Source organism: Malaclemys terrapin, chromosome 18 (genome assembly GCF_027887155.1).
Source record: "Malaclemys terrapin pileata isolate rMalTer1 chromosome 18, rMalTer1.hap1, whole genome shotgun sequence".
Lineage (NCBI taxonomy): Eukaryota > Metazoa > Chordata > Testudines > Emydidae > Malaclemys > Malaclemys terrapin.
Window position 1 is genome coordinate 6,011,411 of NC_071522.1, and position 23,142 is coordinate 6,034,552.

General features: G+C 45.1%; 1 protein-coding gene across 4 annotated transcripts in view; it reads right to left on the reverse strand.

Moving 5' to 3' along the window:
• The window catches only part of TBX4 (T-box transcription factor 4), a 68,805-nt gene extending 48,161 nt beyond the window's left edge, over positions 1 to 20,644 (reverse strand). The window contains exons 1-4 of one of the 4 annotated variants that reach the window (XM_054008807.1): positions 11,228 to 11,302; positions 10,281 to 10,508; positions 5,292 to 5,450; positions 1,599 to 1,693 (exon numbers count right to left, since the gene is read on the reverse strand). In XM_054008807.1, the coding sequence (XP_053864782.1) occupies positions 1,599 to 1,693; positions 5,292 to 5,447 (251 nt within the window). In that variant the 5' untranslated portion in view covers positions 5,448 to 5,450; positions 10,281 to 10,508; positions 11,228 to 11,302. Of the gene's footprint in view, positions 1 to 1,598; positions 1,694 to 5,291; positions 5,451 to 10,280; positions 10,509 to 11,227; positions 11,316 to 14,905; positions 15,052 to 20,627 lie in introns of those variants that run through there. The other 3 variants (XM_054008806.1, XM_054008808.1, XM_054008805.1) reach the window with 3 other exon arrangements.
• Positions 20,645 to 23,142: the final 2,498 nt, after the last annotated feature.

The window sequence follows — 23,142 nt, forward strand, 5'->3', positions numbered from 1 at the left end:
TAGGTTCCGTTACTCCAATGATAGAGTTGAGTGCGTCTGTCAACACTGCCAATAGAGACAGAGCAGCACTTTTTTTTTTTTTTTGGTGGGGGGAGCAGGGGAGATATGGGGAGGAGTGGGCAACCCTTTAAGTGCTTCAAGAGCAATAATGCAGAAAGGCTGCCTATAAGGAAGTATTCAGTGCACGTTTCCTTACAGGTTGAGAGCAGGACACCATTACCCCGCCGAGCTGCTCATATGCCACATTGTAGCAGAGTTCTGGAGTCTGGATCTCAGTCAGATTTAGCCCTACTGAACCCTGGACCTGATCTAGTATCCACTAAAGTCAAGAGAAAGCCTCTCATTGACTTCAGTGGGCTATGGGTCAGGGCTCATAGAACAAACATTACCACTAAAAGGCATTTTTTTCCAGGTGATTTCACACTATTTCCATTGCTCTTTTTTACACCTTTATGATTCTCCAATGTGCTGTCGTATTAAATCAGCAGTTGCCTAGAGAAGGGTGGTACTAAAGAAAATTAAAGGGGTTTTAAAAACATCTTTATGGTAATCCTTCACAAGAACCTGTTCCAATTGCCCAGATGTCAAGGGCAACCTTTCCATTGACTTCACGGGACATCGCACCTTAGTGGAACAGTTTGTTAGACTGGGGCCTTGCAGCCCATCACATGTCCACTGCTGTGAGATTCCATTATAACAACACAATGGGAACCACCTTCCTCCAATCCCACCAACTTCACTGAGAGTCGAGGGTGCTCAGCACAGCACTAGGCCCTCTCTCACATTATGAAGATGATGGTAGCTAAAATAAAACATAAATCAAGGTTACGGACACGTGAATAGCATTTAATGCAAAGGAATGGCGAGCAATCTAAAGCAGACCCATGCTCACTCACACCTGGCCAGTCCCCACACCCAGGGCTGTCGCTAGAGGGGTGCGGGACAGAAGTGACAGATTCGTCTCTTCTAGGACCGACCATGCTGGCCAATCGCACCAGCCCCCCAAAGCACGGGGCCTGGAGTGGTTGCCCCAATTCGCCCTAGCCAAGGGATGGCTCTGCCCGCACACACAAAATGGGAGCTTCAACCCTCCACTCAACAAAGGTTTGATACCAGCGTTTATAACGAGGTCTCAGTTTGCGAAGGTTTTATTACTTCCACAAGTGTACCAGAGAGCATTACTAGTCTATACACAGTAGGTAATCTCTCGCTCACGAAGGAATCACTGTCACCTATAGAACTGACATCACTATGGTCCTGATGGTCTTAGAAACACAAATAATCAAAGGAAATATTAGCATAGAGAATTAAAACTAAACTAGACTTATCAGGTGACCAGAGTATACCGTCCAAGACAATATACTTGCTTTTCTTATATTGCGTGCTCACTTCTGACCATATTCAGCAAAGTACCAACGTGGGTGCATAACTTTCAGTATGTGAGTAATCCTATAGAAGTCTTAAATCAAGACCTAGTTTCTTAAAATTCAATCATTTGCAGTAGGTCTCCCCCCACTTAGAAAGATTCCGCTAGGGGCAAATTGTGACATTTAATATAGAATAGAGACTTTAAGGATGTGAAATGCATTTTCACCAACCTGCCTGCTTTGGTTATTATCATTTCGGTGCCAGCTTCATGAAACTTCTTCCATAGTTCCTTCTCGTGGAGATAGACTTTGATGTTTTCTATTGTCTAAAAAGAATCAAAAACAACAAAAACAAAATCACCATCATCAAAAGTACTCTCAGTCTGTGATTTCTCCCCTCAGAGCAAAGCTGCCAGCTGATGTTCTTTGGACAAGAAAGGCAAAACCAGGACTGACTGCACTGGGAGCAGGAGCAGGGCCTAAAGATTCCACTGCCTTTTGCCAAAAAATGAGAGAAACAAACGGAATCAATTTTAATTGCAGAATGCTTCATATCCAGTGAGGATATTGCAGCCAAATAGATTTAAAAAACAACAACAAAGACCTCTGAGTACCGGCTCTAAGAGTTGTTGATATGATCAAATATAACTGTGTATCAGTAGGTAAATCTCCACCTTTTAAGATGAGGGACAGGTAAAAACAAAAGGAAAAAAAATCCAACCTTTTATCTGTCTGCTCGGATCAAGGTGAGAAAAATACTTGTCCTCAAAAAATAAAATTAAATGCAGAATGGTACTTTGCTCTAGGATGTTCTGGTAATGTAGCGGGGGGAAAGCAGCAGCAAAGGGTGGAGTTCTGTAGGAAAATGTTTACCTGTTAAGTGCATATTTTAAATTAGCTGATAAAAAGCCAGCAATTGCCAGGGTGGTAACTCACCCTTATATGAGCAGAATGCAGAACATTCAGGCCAAAAGGAATCAACTTTTTTCCCCGTTATTCAGAATAGACAGTTTTAAAATTAGGAGAAAGAGTTACATGGATTGTTCTCTACACCACCATCCCATCAGCCTAGCAAGTTATTTAATAGATTGTGATTTTTATAACAAGATTGATAATAAATGATTTGATGGGTATACATAATATATTATTCTCCTGCAGTGTCCTTGGCTTTCTCATTGTACACTATAGGCCTCGGTCCGATCCAGCAACTACTTACACAATTAACAATACTCAGGGTTTGTCTATACATGAAAACTAATCCAGAAGAAAGAAAAGTGTGAATGGAAAACAGTTTAACTATTCCAATTAACTCCATGTGTGGAATCCATTTCCAAAGTGGATTGAGAATTTGGAATAAGGGACTAACTCCACCTGTAGACACTCTTCTTCCAGAATAAAATCAGGAATTAGCTATTCTGGAATAACTCCCCATGGAGACAAACTCTCATATGATCGGTCCCATGTAAAAACACTTTGGATAATCCAGTTTTATCAGTGGTTAGATTATTTTTACATTACTCCTACATTGCTTCATTCAGTATTTCCTTGAAAGTAGAGATTACAGAACTACAGATAAAAAAAGTGCTTGTCATCTTTAAAGTGTTTTACAAATCAATTATCCAAGTAATGAACTGTAAAAGGAGATTCTAATACAACTAAAGATAAATGCATCCACCAGAAAAATAATAATCCATATATAATGTAAGAACAGAATAATTGTGTTGCTGAATTTCATTTTTCCAGTAGCATCTTTATATTCATTTTTATTTCAATTTTTTAAAGTTCAGTTTTTGGGAGAAAAACTGACTAAAAAAATCTAGCCCAACATGCTAAAACTTGCAGTTCAAACCAGCTGCAAACCAAATATTATAACTTATTTCTTTAGTTTGTTTTGCCATGGACTTCAGTGGAAGCAGGATCAGGCCCAGAATGCAAGAAAAAATTAAGGTAGGGTATGTGCTATTCAGGTTAGTCAAAGCCTTGTAAATAACAAGAAAAACTGAAAGCAAACCCACCAGGACTTGAAAAAGTTGTGTCATGTTCGGTTACAAATACTGGGACCAAGCCTGCTCCTAATGTAATCAATAGCAAAACTCCCACTGATTTCAGGTGGAGCACAAGTGACCCAGTAGATGAAAACCCTTATTTTATTAGATAGACACACACGCTCCTAGTGAACATAATTTCTCAGTAGAGAACTCCTGACCTGTTTATTCAGCTGCCTATATAAGAAGTTTAGAATAGGTGTGTAGGTACATATGTAAAACATAGACAAGATAGGGTTGGGTGTTTGTTCCCTTTTAAGGAAAGTGATGAACATGAGAACAGAGTTCATGGAAATCATTTGATAGCGAGGTTGAAGTAAGAGGAACTCAACACGAGATGCCTCCTCCTGCCCCCATTTAAGTCAATGGGAGCTTTTACCCCTTGATTTGAATGGGCACAGGATCAAACCCTAGATGTTCATATCCTTCCTTGAAATCCCATGGTTATTTGCTAACCCCATAAGCTTCAGTCGTTGGTGTGTGAAATCTAAAGGCGAGGAAACTAGGATGGAATCATCTGGGACCCACTCACTTTTTCAGCTCTAAGCAAACCCACGTCTGTACTTGGCTCGCGTGGTGAAGGAGACGCTGAGCATCTTGAGAGGTTTCTAGTACAAATAAGAATTTTCTATAACCTATCACTAATTGTCACCATTTCACGTTTCTTTTCACGGTTCTATTTTCCCTTTCCAACACCTGGCTGGAGATCAGAGATTGGAAGAAAAACAGAGGAAAATTGAGCTAAAAAGCCTCGAGGCATAATTACTATTACTTGATGCATTTATGATTACACAGTATAGGGTGGGTTTTTTTAAAATAGCTTAAACTACATCGTTTTACATTTCTGCTTCCTTTTTCCCCCCTCCTCACCCCCTTGACAGGTTATAATTCTGATATGGGAAAGTTGTCAACACTTTATAAAAAGCACACTAAATACCCCTAGCCAATCAGAAGGCATGATTGAATGCAATCTAATTTACAGTCAGACCTTTTTGGCATAAGGAGCTTAATTGTATTTAATTAATGTATAAAAATCTCAGGATGCATAACATTTTTGGGAGTGGGGTTACAAAATAAACGGTACAGGGGCACTCAATCTGGCATATGAAATCAGAGTGGTCAGAATTAGGTTTCTGTAGCAATGCAGATGAAGAAGGTCCCTGGGTCAAAAAGGTATGATCTAAATCTAGACAAAAATGAAAGACCGGCCAAAGGAAACCCGATTGCTGAGAACTCTGGATAAGCGGGATGGCTTGGATAAATTCTTGATCTGCGTCTGATGAAGCGGGCATTCACCCAGGAAAGCTTATGCTCCAATACATCTGTTAGTCTTAAAGGTGCCACAGGACCCTCTGTTGCTTTTTACAGATCCAGACTAACACGGCTACCCCTCTGATACACTTGATCTTGAATGTGGATTGCAAACAGCAACTGCCGTTTTGGGGTAGACTGTGCAAAGACAGACTCTTCGGAGTGGCAGACTTTAAACACGTCCTTCCAAAGAAAACCAGAGCAGGTGGGGAGCAAAACAAAAAACAAAATACCCCAAACTGGAGAAAAATTGAAACATTTTGAAATCCCGCCATCTGTAGCAGTGACAGTAAATTCTCTCTGTTATGGTTTCTTTCCCCTAAAGCGCTTGTGGGGTACACGGGTAAGAGCCCTGGAAGTTTAGAGCAAAGAATGTCATGAAAACTGAATCCCCGGGTGCAAGAAGATCTCGGGGGAGCAGGGAATGTATTGCCTTGGGGAGGATGAGCTACTTGGGATGCGGGTGCGAGCTGGAGAGGTTAGGGGGGTGGAAAGGGAGCCCGGCAAGCAGGGGAGGGATGCAATTCACAGTGGGGAGGGGCTGGGTGTTGTGTAAACGGGTGCGTACCTGCTCCGGATCCTGGCCCTGCGGACTGCTCAGCGGAGTGCTGCCGATTCCTGCCACTCCAAGAACCGGGGAGCCCGCGGTGGATTCGGCATGACCAGGTGCCTGGGCTGCTGGAAACCCTTCTTCCGTTTCAGACAGGCCCTTCTCCTGGAGCATTTCCTTTTCGACAGGGACACACGTGGTTAGTGCCAAGCCGGCTCGAATCCGAGACAAGCGAACGGGCTCCGTGTAAACGGCGCCGGTCCCATTTCCAACCCCGCTGTCTGAATGCGCAGGTTTGCTTCGGTTTAACATGAGCGGCTCTGCCTAGCCGGTCAGACCTGTCCTTTGACTCCCCCCAATACTGGGCCCTGGTGCGTCTGGGGAGCCCAGTCCTGTTTGCCAAATTGAAATCGGCCGCCTGGGTGTCAAGTCAAGGACAGAGCTAATTTGCAGCTGGAAAAATCACAAGTATCCGCCGCTGGCCCAGACTGGATCTTTGTCCCAGTCCCACAAACATCCCCATGGACCCGCTTGTGCCCAAAGCGGCAGGTCACTGCATTCTGGCCGGTTACTTTTGAGGGGGCATTTTCTAAACCTGCCCTTGTGTTTCCCAAGCAGGGGAAACGTCACGGTTCCCTTTAGCTCAGGTAGGACTTTAAGAAACAACCCCCTGCCTCCCCCCCCCCCCAACGCTGAACTCCGCTTTGATTCCCATTGCCACTGGAGCGGTGCCCTGGGTTTGAGCCCCATTTTGTTAATTCTTTTCCTGATCTGGTTTATAAGCAATCAGGGCCTGGGGTTTCCCAGGCTGCTACCAGCAGAACTCAGAAATCTTGACTGAATTATATTTCTACGCATGGGTGGGTGACCAAACATCAGCGCACTCAGACTTACTCTTCCAATTCGCTGTGGATTAAACGTTGGGATTAAAAAATCAGTTTAGCGGTTATGAAGAGGATCCCCCTATCCCCCACCTTGGAAATATGGCTAATGAATCGGTCCAGGCCCCGACTAGAGCCTACAATAGCAACTGCGCTGCCTTCTGCTTGTTCTGCTCTGATTGTTGACTAGGGGAAATGTCGGTCGGTTTTCCTTCGCTTTTTATTTTTAACTTTAAAAAGGGCAACACCTGGATATTAAAATGTTCAACTGATGGATCCAAAAAGCAAATGTTTCCCTTGTCTCAGTCCTATTGGTACGATTAGCAATGTTTTAGCTGCTGCTGGAAAGCTTTATATACAAAATAAAATAACTTATACAGTTCTCACATGTCCTCTAAACAAAACAGAGCCCCGAATAGTTGCATTCGCTTTTCTTCATCAAATAAAGTCGTTCCTGGTCAGTTACAGTAAATTTACTTTGTAGGAAAGTTGCCACTAAGTATCAAGGCTAAATCTTGGTCCCAATTAAGTACATGGGAACAGGACTTGATCCTTGATGTTTTCTCTCTGTCTCTTAACAAATTATAGATTGACAAAAGCTTTCACTTACATAGCTACAGTGAACATACTGCGTTTTTGTCTTTCAGTTCTCTTCTCGTTTCATATACTTCCCCCCCCCCAAAAAATCAATGTTATTGGATTTATGCAGCGATTTGTTACACGGAAATTATTTGCAATATCTGCCGGGGAATTCGCCTTCATTTTCAATTGATCTGGAAAACACCTAGAAGAGGGTTTGCTGGTTCGTTTTATTTTGCTCTGTGATCTGGGCAGGTTCTAGTCCTGAGAGCCTACTTCAGTGCAATATTACCCACTTATCTCCTGTCTCCAGTCAGTTTTTTAACCTCGGTAATAATGCTAAAACAAAAAGTTGCCCTGTGTAAACATTCTAAGTGCAAGCTCACTAAGATAAAAGGAGACCGCTCTTAAACTTGGACAGAGACTGGGAAAAGCCAATAAAGATAAGGCCTGACAGCTCCAGCGAGGCTGCTGCGCATCAACCCGGACTTTTACTGCACAAATGTACTTTTCATTTACAGTATTATACTAAGCACAGCAAGCAAACAGCGTGTTTAGACCCAGGTCTTGTCAATATCGCGCAGCAGGGCCATAAGCACCGATGTTTGCCTGAAATGGTACCTGATTTTTAAATGAATCCGGCGTGGTTCTTTTCGGGGAGTAACTTTAGCTCGTTGGGAGGAGTTGTTTAACTAGGAGAGGAGAATTTACTCGCAGTAGAAATCTTTAGAAGATTTCTGCTCCTTGCTTCTGCCAATCGGCTGTAGGATTCTCAAACCCCAATAACTCCAGCGGTCTGGTGAGTGAGTATTTTGAACAGGACGGTTTGATCCTATTGGGATTTGCAGTTACAGTTTCATGGAGAGCAGGGGTCCATGCAGCTTGGAACCGCATTTTAGATATTCACAAGTTTTTGTGGGTAATATTTCCGTAGACCCAAAGGGTATATTTAAAATGTACCTTGTGTAGCCTATAAATTCAGGTTAATATTACTATATTAGTAACTAAAATAGGCAATGCACAATTTATAGATCGGGCAATACTTGGAACAAGTCAGTTCTTTAAACTTAATGTCTGTAATTAAATACACAAGATGCGAGCTCGCATTTTAAATATGGTTTGGTCTCGACTTTAGAAAGCAATCCCGTTCCCTAAGCCAATCTAGCCCTTGCACTGATCATTGAAACTTTCCCCCAACTGAACGCTTTCCTATTTCCCATAGCTGTCTTGGGTCTCGGTTTTGCCCCGTGGGAAATAAATCTGACCCATTTATTTATTATTGCCAGTAACAGCATCAAGCTACTCTTCATCTGCTCTGTTTTATGCCTCACCAATCTGCAAACGTTTAAACACCGTCCCATGGATTTCAAGCGCGGAGACACAAACTCGTAACAAAAAGTAGGAATTCGCAACCTAGGGACACAGAAGCGGGAGGGATCCTACCAGGCAGGGAACAGCCTGCAGCATTTCTGCTACTCTCCAAATCACAGCCAGAGAGTCCATAACCCCCAATGCACTGAACTCCCTTCAAATATCAGGGGGGAGGAATTAAGGCACCCACAGCTTCATAAATAAATAGATCTCCCCTTTGCACAAAACCTAGGAATGGAAAGGAGGGGGGGGTGTATTCCTCGCGCGCCGAGGCATTTTAAATGTGGAACTTGTACGGATGACAGCGAAACGGCTGCTATTTTCGTAAGCAAGAAATCCTGCGATTTTTAACTGCGAAAATTAGCGCTTTGTCGATAACCTGTTTACAGCTTTTTGGAGCGCAAGGCAAGACTGGAAGCAGCGCTCTGTGAACCTGAGGATGCCGCTAAAGGAGAAGAGTTGTATCTAGACAATTGTGGGGAAGGGGAGAAAGCAGCCAGGCCAGGTTAAATCAATGCGCACTACAAACCCAAACGCGCATACCAGACAGTCCCGAATACCTAGTCACTTCTTGCCCGTCTGTCAAGAAGAAGCTCCCCACGGACATATACTACGAGGGGGAAGGACATTTCTCACCCCAGAACCAGCTTCTAAGCAGCTATTAACTCGATATGCGGGGATTTGTCTCCATGGAGTTGCGCTACGTTTGTATTAAAATAACACGCTCGTTTTTCTATTCCAGTGGGTCTGGGGCAGTTTCCCAATTCCAGCCTGACCCCCCCCCCCGGAGGCAAAAGTACCGGTCCCTCTGTCTCCATCCAACAAATCACCTGGGAATAGGTCAAAGCTCTCAACGCATCCGGAGCGCAGGCTAGCAACAAACCCCACTCCTGCGTCCCGACAGCCACAGCTCTGCCCCGCTTGTCTTACCGCAGGGGACTTGAACCTGCTTCGGGTACCCCCAGCACTGACTGAATGTACACCAGGCTGCAGATTGCGGGTCCTGCGTGCACACACAAACCCAGGCCGTGAGGCCAAACAGCGCTTTGTACCCGTGCCAGCGAGCCCCGTCCCCTGGCCAGGCCAGGAAAAAGCTCCCCGCGCTATTAAAACGCGTCTTCACTAGCAGCCGTAGGGTTGAGTGAGCGGCGCATCGCAAACCTCGGGGGAAACCGGCGATCATCAGACGCCTGCTGGTGCCGGGACTTTATTCCCCTCCACAACTCTAGTTCTCGGGGTAATTGTTTTTTCTTTTTTTTCCTGTGCAGAGCTGGTTAGAGGTAAAGAATCACCTGATTACTAGTCATTAGAATAGCGCACACGCCTCGTGTCAGCTCCAAGCAACACCAGACCTCAGTCCTCCCTTAGGGCCAGAAACTGCGCCTAAAACACTCCTCGAGGCTTTTCTCTTGTCAGTTATCAGTGAACACGTACAGCTAGAGATGGGGTTGGAGGAACAATTCGAAGTAACTGAGACCCCATCGCCCCAGGCGGCTCTATAGAAACCCGGCTCGCTGCTGCTGGCTTTTTTAATCACGCTGGCCAAGCCAACAACCGCCCCCCCCCCCAGCCCCCATTAACCTGTTCAGCAATTTTTATTCCTTTCCGCAGAGAAAAAAATCAACCCAGGGGCCGCCTCAGAAGGGCCCAACGAGCTCTGCTCGAGGCTTGAACTCATCTGTCGCCAGGGCCGAGATCTAACGGTAAAAGGGCCCCAGAAAGGCCGGTGCGCAGTGGGGAAAGCGGCGCAGAAACAAGGCTCCAAGGGGCCCTCGCCTCGCAGCGCAGAGCCCGAGCTCACGGGAGCCCCTCGGTGGGCAGGGGAGGGCCGCATCCGGCCGGACACGAAGGGATGCAAAGGGGAGCTCGGTGTTTAAAGGAGTCCCAAGAGAACAAGCCCTCCCCACCCTTCCCCGGGCTGGCCGAGGTGGTGTCGCGCAGTGCGGACCCGTCCGTGGTTTTAACAGGGTCCCGGTGCTGGGGCTGTCCTAGGATCGCTTACAAACAACCTGCGGCTAAGGCCCTTTCTCCCACCCCCACCCCAGGGCTTAGGCAAATCGCCTCTCGCCCTGCTGCACGGAAGGGCCTGGAGCAGCTGCCGGGGGCGGGGGATTTGAACACCTCCTGGGTGTCCGGCCCAGCTGGGATCTTTGCAGGGAGAGTCCGGGGCACTTACACTGATCGCCGGGGGGGCAGGAGCTCAGGCTGCCGCTGGGGGAGGGGGATCTTCACACTTCGCCTTAATTTGGCTGCTGCTGCCTTAAAAGCATCCAAAGGGGGGGGTGCATCCTGCAGCCCCCCCGGGGCTCGGTTCGGGCTCCGCTTCGGCTACTCAGGGGAGCTCGGGCTCGCTGGCTGCTGCCGGCGGCACCGTCCCCATTCCACGGATTCACTTGCCCTTGATCTTCTCGAAAAAAAGTGTTCCATCAAGATCCAGTTTGGGGCCTTTCGCCTCCCTCCCTCTCCCCCCCTCCCTCTCCCTTCCCCTGCGGCGCTGACGTTGCTGCTGTCAATCAGCCCTGAAGAGATCAATTCCAGCCTGTTCCTGCGGGGGAATATCCCAAACCACTGCCCCCACCCCCTGCCCCTGCCTCCCCCGCCCAGCAGCCACCTTCTGTCCAGGGCACCTCGGCACCCAGCCGGGACAGGGCCCCGGCCACCACTGCTCGGAGCCTGCTCCCCAGCTCGTGGGGATGGGGCTCCAGGCACGTCCTGGTTTAGATTAGTGCCTCTGGGAAACCCTGGAGCGGGATGCAAACAGCTCCGGGCACACGCTACAGGCGGCTGGGCCTTCGGCCCGCATGCACCGGGGCAGCAGGAACAGGACGAGTTTAAAGGCGGGGGGACGAGCTGAGGCTCTCACCCGCTTCCAGTCACAAATCCAGCAACCCCTAAAACATCCAGACCCGCTCCCCCCTTCCTACCAGCCTGCCCCCCCTCCATCCCTCACAAGAGTCAACAAGTGGCTCTGGGGCTTAAATCAAAGTATTTCCAGCTCGCTCCTGGACCAGTCTTGCACTTTTCTCTCTTATGAATGACCCCCCCCCCCGCCCGAATTCCAGTCTCACCCCAAACAGGCCCCGTTGCCTTGACCCTGAGCTCTAGTGCTAGGAAGAGACTCACATTTTCCAGGCATAGCAGGTACAGAGCGGGCTGGGCTGGGCGCTTCCTGCCACTCTCCAAAGATCCCTCACTTCCTCGCATTGTCCCGGGCAGCGAGCTCCCCTGCAAAGGGACTCTGGCTTCATGGCCTTTTAACGCGAGGCCAGCGGAAGCGTCCGCGTGATGAAACCAGGCAGAGCTGCGCCTGCCTCAGTGGGCAACTTTCTAAAGACACTCACCCGGCCCCCGAGCAGAGCCCAGGCTGAAATGGAGCCCAAATCCAGGGGGGCGCCTGGAGGGCTGGGGATGGGTGGCTGGCACATGATGGGGATGGGTTACACAGAAGGCTAGAAGAGGATTTTTAATTATTTAAAAAAAAACAAAACCCTTTAAACTAGGCCCGGCTGCAAAAAGTAAATCGACCCTTGGAATTTAATCGTCCCTGTCTCCGACTTGTTGCTCAAGGACTGGATTGATTTCCTAGACACTTACAAATAAAACCAAAACCAAATTCACGTCGGCATCCGCTCCCTGGACCGATGTGTCCCTTAGCATTAGTGCAGAGGTTTATTCCTCCTTTGCTCGGGGCTCCGCGTTAGCCCAACTATTTCCAGTGCACCATTCTGTGTTCCCCTAATTACTGGGGCTCGCTGGGAGGAGACTCGGGGTTTCCGCAGGAGGGCTGAACGCTGGTTTTCCCAGTCCCACGCAGGAATGGGAACCCCCGCTGGTGAAGAGCAGGAGAGCCCTCCCCATGTTGGAAAAACGTGAAATATGGGTGGTTAGAGAGTGGTGTGGGTTTATTTTAATATAATGGTCGACTGAGAGGGTTAGGAATCGATTCAATCTGGGATTAAAGGGTCAATCTGAAAATTACAGTGGTTAAGGGAGCCCTGTGATTTACTGCATGTGCTGGCAAACTCACAAAATTAATCTCCTCTCTCTCTCTCCTCCCCCCCCCCCCCTTTGCAATAAAACGGTGGTTTTATGCTCCTAACAAACACGGTTGCAGGTTGATGCGTAATATTTAAATATCCAAAATGGGCCTAGACAGGTTGTAATAAGCAACAGCAGACCTCGTGGGCTGCACTCAAAGTTTACAATCGTTTAATGGGGGCGACACTTGGGTACTTGAAACAAGAACGACAAACATGCCCAAAGAGGCATTTTTGATTTAAAAAAAAGGGCAAATGAAACGCAAATCTATAAATTTAGGGGCACAAAGGTTAACGCCAAAATTAAAAAAAAAATGGAAATATGGTTTGAGATTCAAGTCTGAACAATGACGGGGTTCTTTAGTGCCAAGGGCCATATATCAGGACACAAAGGAAACTATTCAGTTAGTGCCAAACGTCATTAAAACGGCCCGGCATCGAGACTGTAATAAATACAGATGGGGGAGGCGGTGGAATGCCCTCCGCGGACGGAGATTGTCCCGTTGCGAATGTTCGCAACTTCAAAGGATCCAGGGTGCGAGGAATGTTCGATTCCTGCCCTCGGGACACGGAGCAAGACCCGGGCATACGACTGACAGCTCTAGTTACCCGGCTGAGTTTAGCTCTAACGTCTGCAGGGACAAAAGGGTCTTTTCCCTTTAAACCCGACCCGTTTTTGCAGCGAGATTTACACTCCAGGTTCCTTCCTCACAACCCATTTTCTTCTCTCCCCCCCCCCCCCCCATCTCGTTTTAAATAATTTAAATAGCCAGAATTTCTTGCAGCCTGGATTGGGCTCTTCAATTAGTTCTTGGGATATTACTCCCAAGAAGTCGGCTACAAACCGCTACCACCCAAAGTACAGACAGCCCAGCTCCCGGGAGCTCCCAAAAGGTACAAAGAGTCCAATTCCCCTCTGCCTAAAAATTAAAATGTGGAGCCCTGACCTCTTAATTTATCCTCAAGCGATCAAAGTTTAGGAGCAATATTTAAGCAGAAGTCCTGTTTGAAAATCAATGCGAGCTCTGCCTACAAATCAATGGCACAGTAAAGCACCCAATATCCGCAATAGAGCATGAAAATTTGCGTATTTGAACTCTGAGTCAAATTTCTGAAGTCTACGGCCTGAAAAAAGGAGATATTAACACATTTAAAAAGTGGTAATTTAGACAAACTGATTTTTCATCGAAATTGGTATTTCTCCCTCTCAAACTCGCCAGAATGTGTTAATTCACATCATCTGAATTATATTATTTTTAAGAGGACATGGTCCACAGTTGTGCATTCGGCCCCGGATATCCCAGAAAGGAAGGGGAAGGATTTAGATGAGAAAAAGAAATTCACGGTGAATACATTCTCGTACAAAAATTCCTGTTCTAATTTTATCAGCTGAGCAGAATAATTTGGCAAACAAACAAGACAAAAACAAAAACAAAACAAAACCCCGCATGTCTATGAAGCGAAGGGAAAACTCCACGCGGGTTCTTCTAGACCATTACATCCACCCCCCATCCCTCTGCCTTTCGACCATTCATCTACCTTCTCAGCAGAGTTCATAAAAGAGAATAGATTATTAAAAAGGCAAAAATGCCTCAATCCAAGCCCCAAATCTTTGCCTTGCATGTGTGTGTGTGTGGTGGAGAGTTGGGCGGGGTGGGGGGGAAAGAAAAGGGGAAAATATAGATCTAGTGGCAAGTAACACAGCGGCTAGAGGAGCGATTATTTATTTTGAAAAAAATAATTCCCCCTCCTCCTTTCGTGTAAGGAGTGGAGTATATTCCAATTTTAGAAGGGGAGGGGGAGAAAAAACATCTTTGGGGCTTTATCCGAACGGCAGCTGGATTATAATATTAAACCCCACTCTGTTTAAAGAGTTTTCTAACGCCTTGTCTGTGACTGAAATCCCAGGCTGCGGGTTAATCGGGGACTTGCGATGTCCTCGAATTAAAACACATGCATCAGTCAAATCCCACACACCGGATTTCACTGTGCTGCTGGATAGTTAAAAAAAGTGCAAACATCACTATGAATTTTCTCTGGCAAATTACTTCTTAATTGTTTATTTTTATTTTCTGACAACTAACACCTCACCTAGCTTCCCCTCCCCGCCAAAAAAAAAACCACACCTAGAAAAGTTTGCTCTTTATTTTCCATCACAAATTAAATCCAACGGAGAAGAGAGAGAGTTCAGAAGAATAAATTCCTATATATTTATGGATGGCCACTTCGATTCTGGTTTGTTTTTTAGGTAGCTGAGGTTTACGGCTTAATTAAAATTAATCCGTCTTCTGAGTTTGTAAAACAAAACAAAACTGCACCCCCAAGTATTTATAAATTGACCGGTTAACGGAATACATATAACGTGCAATAGACATATGCATATTTACCCAGATACACAATACACATGAGCTATACACACAAAAACATGTGTTTATTATAACTATGTGCGCACAGGTAATATATATGTAAATATGTCTATATATCTGTTTGTGTCTATCTATATATAACATACACAAAACCCCACATCAGATCCTATTATACACAACTGTGAGATCCAAGTCTAGTCTTGTAGGTACAAGCAGAATGCACACAACAACTATGTAAATTCGTACTAAATTCGCCACAAACTCGATGCATTTATCATTTCAGGCTGTTCATATTGAATTATTTGGTTAAAAACACATACACCTCCACATCCTCTCAGTGGCTGTTCCTTCATCAATAAAGTAAATTGCTCAGGAATAAAGAATAAGAATTCTCTTACCAGTCGCGTTTGCTTGTCCTAGCTGGACTCCAAGTTCTCCTTTTTTTTCCTCCCCCCCCAAAAAATCTTAATTTGCAAAATGGACTCTATGGCTGAGTACTCAGGGTTTTAAAAAGACAGTGTCATAAAACTACTGATTCTTTATGGGGCAAGATTTTTATCAGGGTTTTCTTGAAAGTGAATTTAAACCCAAACTCACTCCCACCGTCACGTGGTGCAGAAATTGGGAACAGGAGCAGAATAAAAACTAAACTGGGGTCAACCTCTTAATGAACCATTTTCCCACTCCTAAAAAAAAAAAAAAAAAAAAAAAAAAAAAAATGGCCAGTGCAGGCCAATGTGATGTTAAACAAGGCAGAAGAAGCAGCTTTCCCATGTCTGGTAAGAATTCCCGGAAGACAATGCAGAAAACCAATAGGAATGGAAGATGGACCTTCTCTGCTTTATTACCTGTTAATATCAGAGAGAGAGAGGGCGAAATGCAGACGAGAATAAAGCTTAACTAGGAATCTGGGAGCGAACAGGTGATAGTTCTGCAGTTCAAGCGAAGGGGTTGGGGCATATTTGGGATCACAGAGACGGAAAAGCAAAAAAGCAAAACCCACAGAAACCCAGTTCCCTGAAGCAGAGCAAACACGTGGGCTGCTTTCTGTCATTTACACACGAACTTCACAATAATTACCCGCCACTTCGATCTCTCAATAGGGCAAGTTGCAGATATGTTGGGAAGAAAGAAGACTACCGATGTCAGTTTAAGGTGCCCCCTCCCGCCCAAAGAGTGTTGATTAACGTTTTGCTCCATTTTTTTTAATGAGTTGAATAAAGGATTTTGATTTTTAGATGAATCCTTTGGCAAGATTTGGTTCTAAAGTCTAGTTAGAGGAGGGGGGGCTGCGTGTTTTGTTGCTGGGGTCTCCCCGCGACTAAAGAACAAAGGACTAGTATTCAGAACCTGACCCGGCTAGAGTTTAAGGTTTGCTTTTGGGAGCGGTCCTGGGAATTGTTTTGCCAGCGATCAGACTTTTGTGGATAACGTTGGATTTTGGATGGGCCGAGAGGGGCTTTATTTTTTCCTGAGCTACTTCAGATGTGTGCGCGCCTACGAAAGGAGAACTGACTTCGCTTTGTTAACGCGGCCTGCTTTACTCGCGGCCGGTTAGGATTTTCTCTAGGGTGCTTGGTGTGCGCACAGCCGTGTGTGTACGTGTATTGCTTTTACACACACACACACACACACACACACACACACACGGGTTAGACAGCGGATGGCTGTTGTGTTTCAGCATTTTGCCTCCTTATAGCGTAGGAAGGTGCATGATTCGATTTACACAGAGAGACACGCGGCACGTCCCTTATGGGCCCAAACCATTTCGATAAACTGTATTCAAGCAGATGGAGGGAGGAGGGGTAAATAACCTGGCCCAGACCCATGGATTGGGCCTGGAAAGTTCTGGGATCCAGGAGGGCAAAACCCACCAGCCCCTCTACAGCTCTGCTTTGCTTTCACCACGAAGGGAGACTTCCCCAAACTTCCACTTGCACATTTTTGTCCCCTTTCCAGATCTCACACCTCCAGGGCTGAGTTTACCAGCTTCTCCCGCGGGCCAGGCCGGGCCGGGGTGAGACCCCTCTGGCGGAACGGGGCTAGGGCTGATGGCTGGAGACGCCGGACTCAACATCAAGGTGAATCGACTATCGCTTTTATTTTTTAACAAATAAAAGGATCCACCGAATTCTGGGCCCCGTTTTTGTTTTTTGCCAGCGCCGGAGAGACCCCAAGAGAACAGTTGACATTTTCTCTGCTCTCCAGACAGATCATTACAGGCATTTTTGAAAGAATCCGAATCAAACGGGAGGGGAGGGGGAGGGAGAAAACATCCAACCGACCCGTTTCTAGGAAAGGGAAAGCAAAGGACTCCGGCTTTAAGTCCAAAGGAACCAGCCCCGTCCACCTAACGCGATTTTTATACATTTGTCAACATACATTTGACTGCAAAACCATTTGTAAAATTCAGAGCAGATCTGGCAGCGCTCTGGTGCTCGCGGCCCAGCCTCATCGCTCGTCAATGTTCCCAAGGGGGGTAGGTAAGAAGCAACTTTTTGTCTTCCCTTCGCACCCCCCGTTCAATAATTAGCCACATCGCTAATTGAGGAAAAAAAGAAGGACTTGAATACGAACGGGGCTGTTTCCTGCCTGTGGCTCTCCTGTCCTGTGCCCATTTAAGTACCACTTTGCAAAGCTGCACTCGGCCAGAGAAGGACAGTACCGGCTTCTGCCCAGCTCTGGTTCCCACGGCTGCATCGAGTGGGGGTTTATTAAGGGGTCGTTTTATTTTTCGTGTTAGAGCCTGTTTTGTTATTGCATCTTCGCCGGGCATCTGCAAACCGATTGCAAAGCTGCTGCTAATGTTACAAATGATGGAAACGCCAACATTAAAATTAGGACTCCCCCCCTACACACACGAGGGAGCAAAAATTCAATGTGCCGTAAGCCTCCTCTTCTTGAGTCGGGAGACATCAGGGCTGTTACCCAGAAGAGACTAAATTCTGCAATCCGACCTTTTTAATTTTTCAATGCAATAGAATTCCTTCTGAATTTCTTTTATGGTCTGCTAAGGGCACCTCGAAGGCAGCAAGAAGATATACAATCATCTTGGAGCAATTAACATCATTTAGTATTAGGAAGGAATTGTCATGACGCTGAACTTTGCTGTACAGTGATTTTGTACGGTATAAATCTTGGCTTTACAATAAATCTGAGCGCGCTCCTTGGAGCACGTGTGAGAGGGTCTCTCCCGCCTGCAATTGACACGGACGATGAAAACACACTGACCCTTCGAATCGCCCTTGATTTAGAAAAATCTAATGACATCCGAGCAAAGATGCCCCAACATCTTCATTTAGATCCGCTAACTACCTCTCGGTCCGATCCCAATAAAATAAAATCATTTAAAAGAAGGGAGACACATTCGTCTCTAATTTCATGCTGGTTGATTGATGGTATTTTCTCTTCTATTTTAAGAGCATATTTATATTGTTGATTTTATTTTTATAGCAATACATGGCTACAAAATATCTTCCTATTGATTCATCGGATTGGAATTCCTCCTTTCTCGTTTGCTTTAGGCCCCGGCACGAGCAGACGGGCTTTAAGCAGTTAAAATAGGAGCCTAAGGACTTTTTTTTTTTCTTTAAGTATTTTTAAAAAGTGAAACCATGCATGCTATGTAAACACAGAAAGTGAGTGCGTACAAAAACTGTCAGCCCTCACCCCTTTGAACTTTCCCCTTCAGATTTCTAGGGAAGGATTTGGAAAATTAGCTGAAAATAATTCTTTGAGAGGCCTGCCAAAGAACTATTGTCGATATGAGGCTCAGAGTTATCGATACCACGTTGGTCAGTGATTTCCCTCCCCCCAGCCCCAAACCCTCTCTTGTAAAGACCGGTGGGGAAAAAAAAAAGATCAGAATGTGATCTTTAATTTTAGAGTCCCGTTTTGATCTTCGCTACACCCAATCCGGAGTAACTCCGGTTAAGGAGATGGGGTTCACAGCATCGTACCCGAGTTCAAGGATTTGAATCCAAATCTTTGGAATGGTCAATCCAGCATTTGAAAAGAAATTGACTTGTGCCGTCGAATGCTCTCAGCAGCAGGAAAGGGACTCTCTCATTGTAACTGAACTCGGTCTTATAGTTATTTCATTTGGTAAAAAGAAGTGACCCAAAAGAGATGACGGTTCTTTTTTTAAAAAAAAATGTTACAGTCATAGCCGGGATATTAATGAACTTCCCTGTGGGAATTTTATTTAGGCTTCAAATGGCTTGAAAATACATTTGATTCAATGATACCCAAGTTATAGATAGAAAGACTCGGTATTCCTTTAGAGGGTGGGGGGCCTCTTTCAAAGATTTCCCAGGACATTTTTGTAATTAAGAGGGATGGGAAATGGAACAAAAAAACCCCCCACTAATTTCACATTATGTAGTTTTGTTGACATTTTATATCACACAGACACACACATACATTTTACTGCTGCTCTATGGCTTAATGCAAACTTCATTCCGAAAACACAGAGTAGCTCTTTGAAATGACAAATCTAGTTAAGTACATAACGTATCCTGTGGGTACACTGTGTACCTGATTTGATCTTTGTACAATTATTCAGCCAATGGAAAAAGTGGTTGGAAGTTATTTTTAAAGCATGGTTCTGAATCGCAGGTTACAACAGCGCAAGGAATTGTTAAACACATTAAAATTTAATTGTTTTCAAACAAACACACACACACACACACACACCCACCCACCGCCCTATCATGTCTGAAGTGTCAGCAGAACCTTTGTATGTTTTTAGAAGGCTCCAGCAATTTACTCCGAGATTCTGAAACACCCTGACTGTCATCGCTCGTTAGATAAAGTGTTAGATACACAAAGCTAGCGCGGATCTTTCATTGCTCATCATCACGGAGTTAAAGGAGCAGAGAAGGTGGAGGGTAAGTCATTCTTCCAGGGACAGACATTCAAAATCACTCATCACTGTGCCTGATCTTCTTCATCTTTGGCCTCAAACACTGGTGATTAATAAAAACGCAGCGTTGCCTTTCTTTAATAGTTACATTTACACTTAGTCTTTGGGAATGGAAAAATAAATAGGATCAAGTGTGCCAGTTACCTGCTGTGAGGTTTTTAATATTTTTCAAGATGTGGCATTTAGCATTTGCGTTGAGAACTGTGACGCAGCTCTCCCCCCCCCCCGCTTCTTTCCCCCAAAGAAATCCTCTACAAATTCCCTCCAGATTATGGAACTACAAAGCACTAAATACAACAGAAATTCCTGCTTAAAGATCTCACTAGTTTCTGAAGCGGGATAGTCTCTCTCAATAGCTGCTCACCAAAGGTGCCCACACTGGATCAAATTCTGCCCTGGCTACACTCAGTGGCAAAACTCCCATTGTTCCTAGATTCTGAAGCCAGAAGGGACCACGGCTCATCCAGTCGGACCTCTGCAAACCAAACCACATGCCAGAGAACGTCTCTGAAACCACTGGGGGAGTTGACGGTACACACGGGTAAACAGAATTTACCCACTTATCCTTTGGGGAATATGGAGTTCAGGATAGGTTCGTTTATCCACTTCTTTCCCAGCCCCGAAATAATTCCGGTTTGAACTAGAGCAAGTCTTTTAGAAAACATCCAAACTTCATTGAAAAATAGTCAGTGAGGGAGAATCCACCACAACCTGGGGTCACCCTTGTCATCAGAAAGATCAGGATTTGCTCCCTTGTATAAACCAATGAAAATATTTGGGTAAAATCCTGCCATTTTCACTCAGACAAAACTCTCCAGGCTCCCCTCCCCTCACACCACGTACTCCCTTGACTTCCAATTTACACCACTGTACGTGAGAAGAGGATCAGGGTTTATTGCCTGGTCTCTAATCCCAACTGAAAACAACAGACCCGAGCCGCCACTGGTGTAAGTTAGCTTCATGGACCCTTAATGGAACTTCAATTTATGCCACCGAGATTCTGGCCCAGTGGGAGTCTGGAATGGTAAGAACTGAACGAAGGTTGCAGATTTTGGTTGGTAACAGAGATCCCAAGATAGACTGGTGGTACAGGATTATTCATTTATTCGGCTGGAATTACACCGGGTTTAAATTGAGATTCCAATACTAATAACTTGGTAACATGCTTAATTTATACCATACAAGGGCTTCCATACCTCGTTGTGCATAGCAGCTGGGGCATATTTCTTTACTCGTCTATTCCTCCGCTAGTTTTGCCAGCAATAGGTACCAGACATTTCCAGGCTGAAATGTAAAAAGAAACAAAAACAAATCAGAAAGAAATGACAACCGGAAGCATAAATAAATCATAGCCAATAAGCAGCTTTCTAATTTCTAGTGTGTATATAAAATATACACCCTACGGCTGTGACCCTGCAAACACTTATGTGAGTAACTTTATGCACAATGGAACTATTCACATACGTAAAAGTTTCACATGGGAGTAAATCTTTGCAGGATCGGAGCCTTCTTTGTACACAGCTAAGGGAATATTTAAATGAAGGATTTAGAGCGATTATATACTGACATGTTATTCCATGCAACAACTGCAGCCTCATAACAGTGTGTACTATAACAGGATAATCAAATTAACAAGGATGTTTCTAATTGCTATTGTGTTATTTTGAGGATATTTTATAATTTGATCCATACATATTAAATGTACATTCTCCAAGTACAATTATTTAGTTCCAAAGTTGGAGGGTGTTCATTTTTGTGGCTTAGCAAATATTTCTCATAAAAATGTGCATGAAAATTCACAGGTCTAGAGATTAAAATAATTTACATCAGAATTTATTTTCATTTTTGAAATTAACAATAGTTTCCCCTGACCACACTGAAGTTCTATTCTGATCCTCACTGAATTATTATATTTAATCACTCGTGAGAAAATATTTACATTAAATATTGTGAGTAAACTGGGTAGTTTCAAAATAAGAGAGCTCATGGGAGAATTTTGAAACAATTGATTTGGGAAGGAAAAGCCTAGCGGTCGTTACACTGGTGAATGTCAAATTTAGGTAGTCCTTTGTTAGAAATAGGTAATCGTAGGCCCGATTCATGAAGATATGCACCAGAAAAATCTTGTGGATCTGCCGGATATTTACAGTTACATTTTTACTGTGCATATAAACTGAAAACTATAGTTTATTGGGATGCAAGACTGGGCAGATAGAAATAGACAAACACAGGGGAACATCTTTTAGTAGCCTTAAAATTTAGTGCCCTTTAGGCACTTGATAATTTTCATGGGACTTATCCACACACACATTAACGACCACAGATTCACAACGCTCCTGAAATTAAATCAAAATGATGTTGCTGTCTAGAAATGTCACCCCAGATCCTGACATTGCTGCAACTCATGTTCAGCATCCTCTGGTGCGGCTACAGCTTAAGGCAGGTCAATGGGTCTCTCCTCTGGGCAGGGGAGGAATCATAGGTTGAGGTATGCTGTAGGCTCAAGCATTGTTGAGTTAGCAATTCCTGAATGGAGCAGCCCTTAAGGGATATACAGCTAGTGCAGGGACTTCCGGAGTCATTAAGAAAAAGCTTGACGCTCAAAAAGGTTGATTGCTGCACATGGAGGAAAGGGGGAGTGGATATAGCAAATCACTCAACTCCAGGGCAGTGGAGGGGCTTAGCGAAGCCATCATGTGACAGGAGGAAGACTCAGAAAACCTTTAGATTAATCTTCTCTCGGGTGTGGGGGATATGGGAAGACACAGGAATTGCATCCACCCCACAAGTGACAACAACTTGCAAGTCGCTCCTCAGCACGCATAATTTTTGCATTGGTTCCAGAAACAGCCCTTTGGAACACCGCTTCCACAATGCTGACATCTCACAAACTGGACCATTCCGGATCAGTAACTCGACTGGCCTGACAAGTTACAGGAGTCTCGCCAGTCTCCACTACAAAACAAAACGAGAAGCTTCCAAACCTTGTGCTGTTGACCCAGTTCAAGAAATCTGTTTCAAGCATTGGAGAACCAGAACCAAAAAGTTATTCTAAGCTTCACTGCCTGGAAGAAAATGCACATGTTACCATATGGTAACCTTAATACTTTAGCACAACAATGAGGTGCAGACCATGCAAGATAACAGGACTATGGGCCAGTTTATAACCTCACTTATTACTTTATTATTTGTGTTATAATAGCACCTAGAGGCCTCTGAGGCCCCATAGTGCTAGGCGCTGTACATACACAGAGTAAAAGACCGTCCCTGCCCTGAAGAATTTATAATCTAAATACACAAGACAGGCTATAGGGTGGGAGGGGAAACATGGACACAGTGAGATTAAGTGACTCGCCCAAGGTCACAGAGCAGATCGGTGGCAAAGGGCGGAAGAGACCCATAGTCAGAGTCCCAGTCCAGTGTCTTATTTTCTGGACTACGTTGCCTCAGTTCCACTGCCCAGCCCCAGGGGAGTTGCATTGTGTAACCCAGAGCAGAATTCAGCCCTGAATTTCAGCAAATGGCCTAAATTTAACGCTCTGACCAAACATGAAAGCCAGACAAGCTCTAGAGTCACTATTTTAGGTTAATCAAAAGTACAGTTAAAAAAACTCCCTGTTCTTGTATGCTCCAACGCCTTCAAGACCGACACTTCTGCATGTCCCAACATGCGCTTTGGTATCCCACCCTCGCTCGGGATCTTGCCATTCA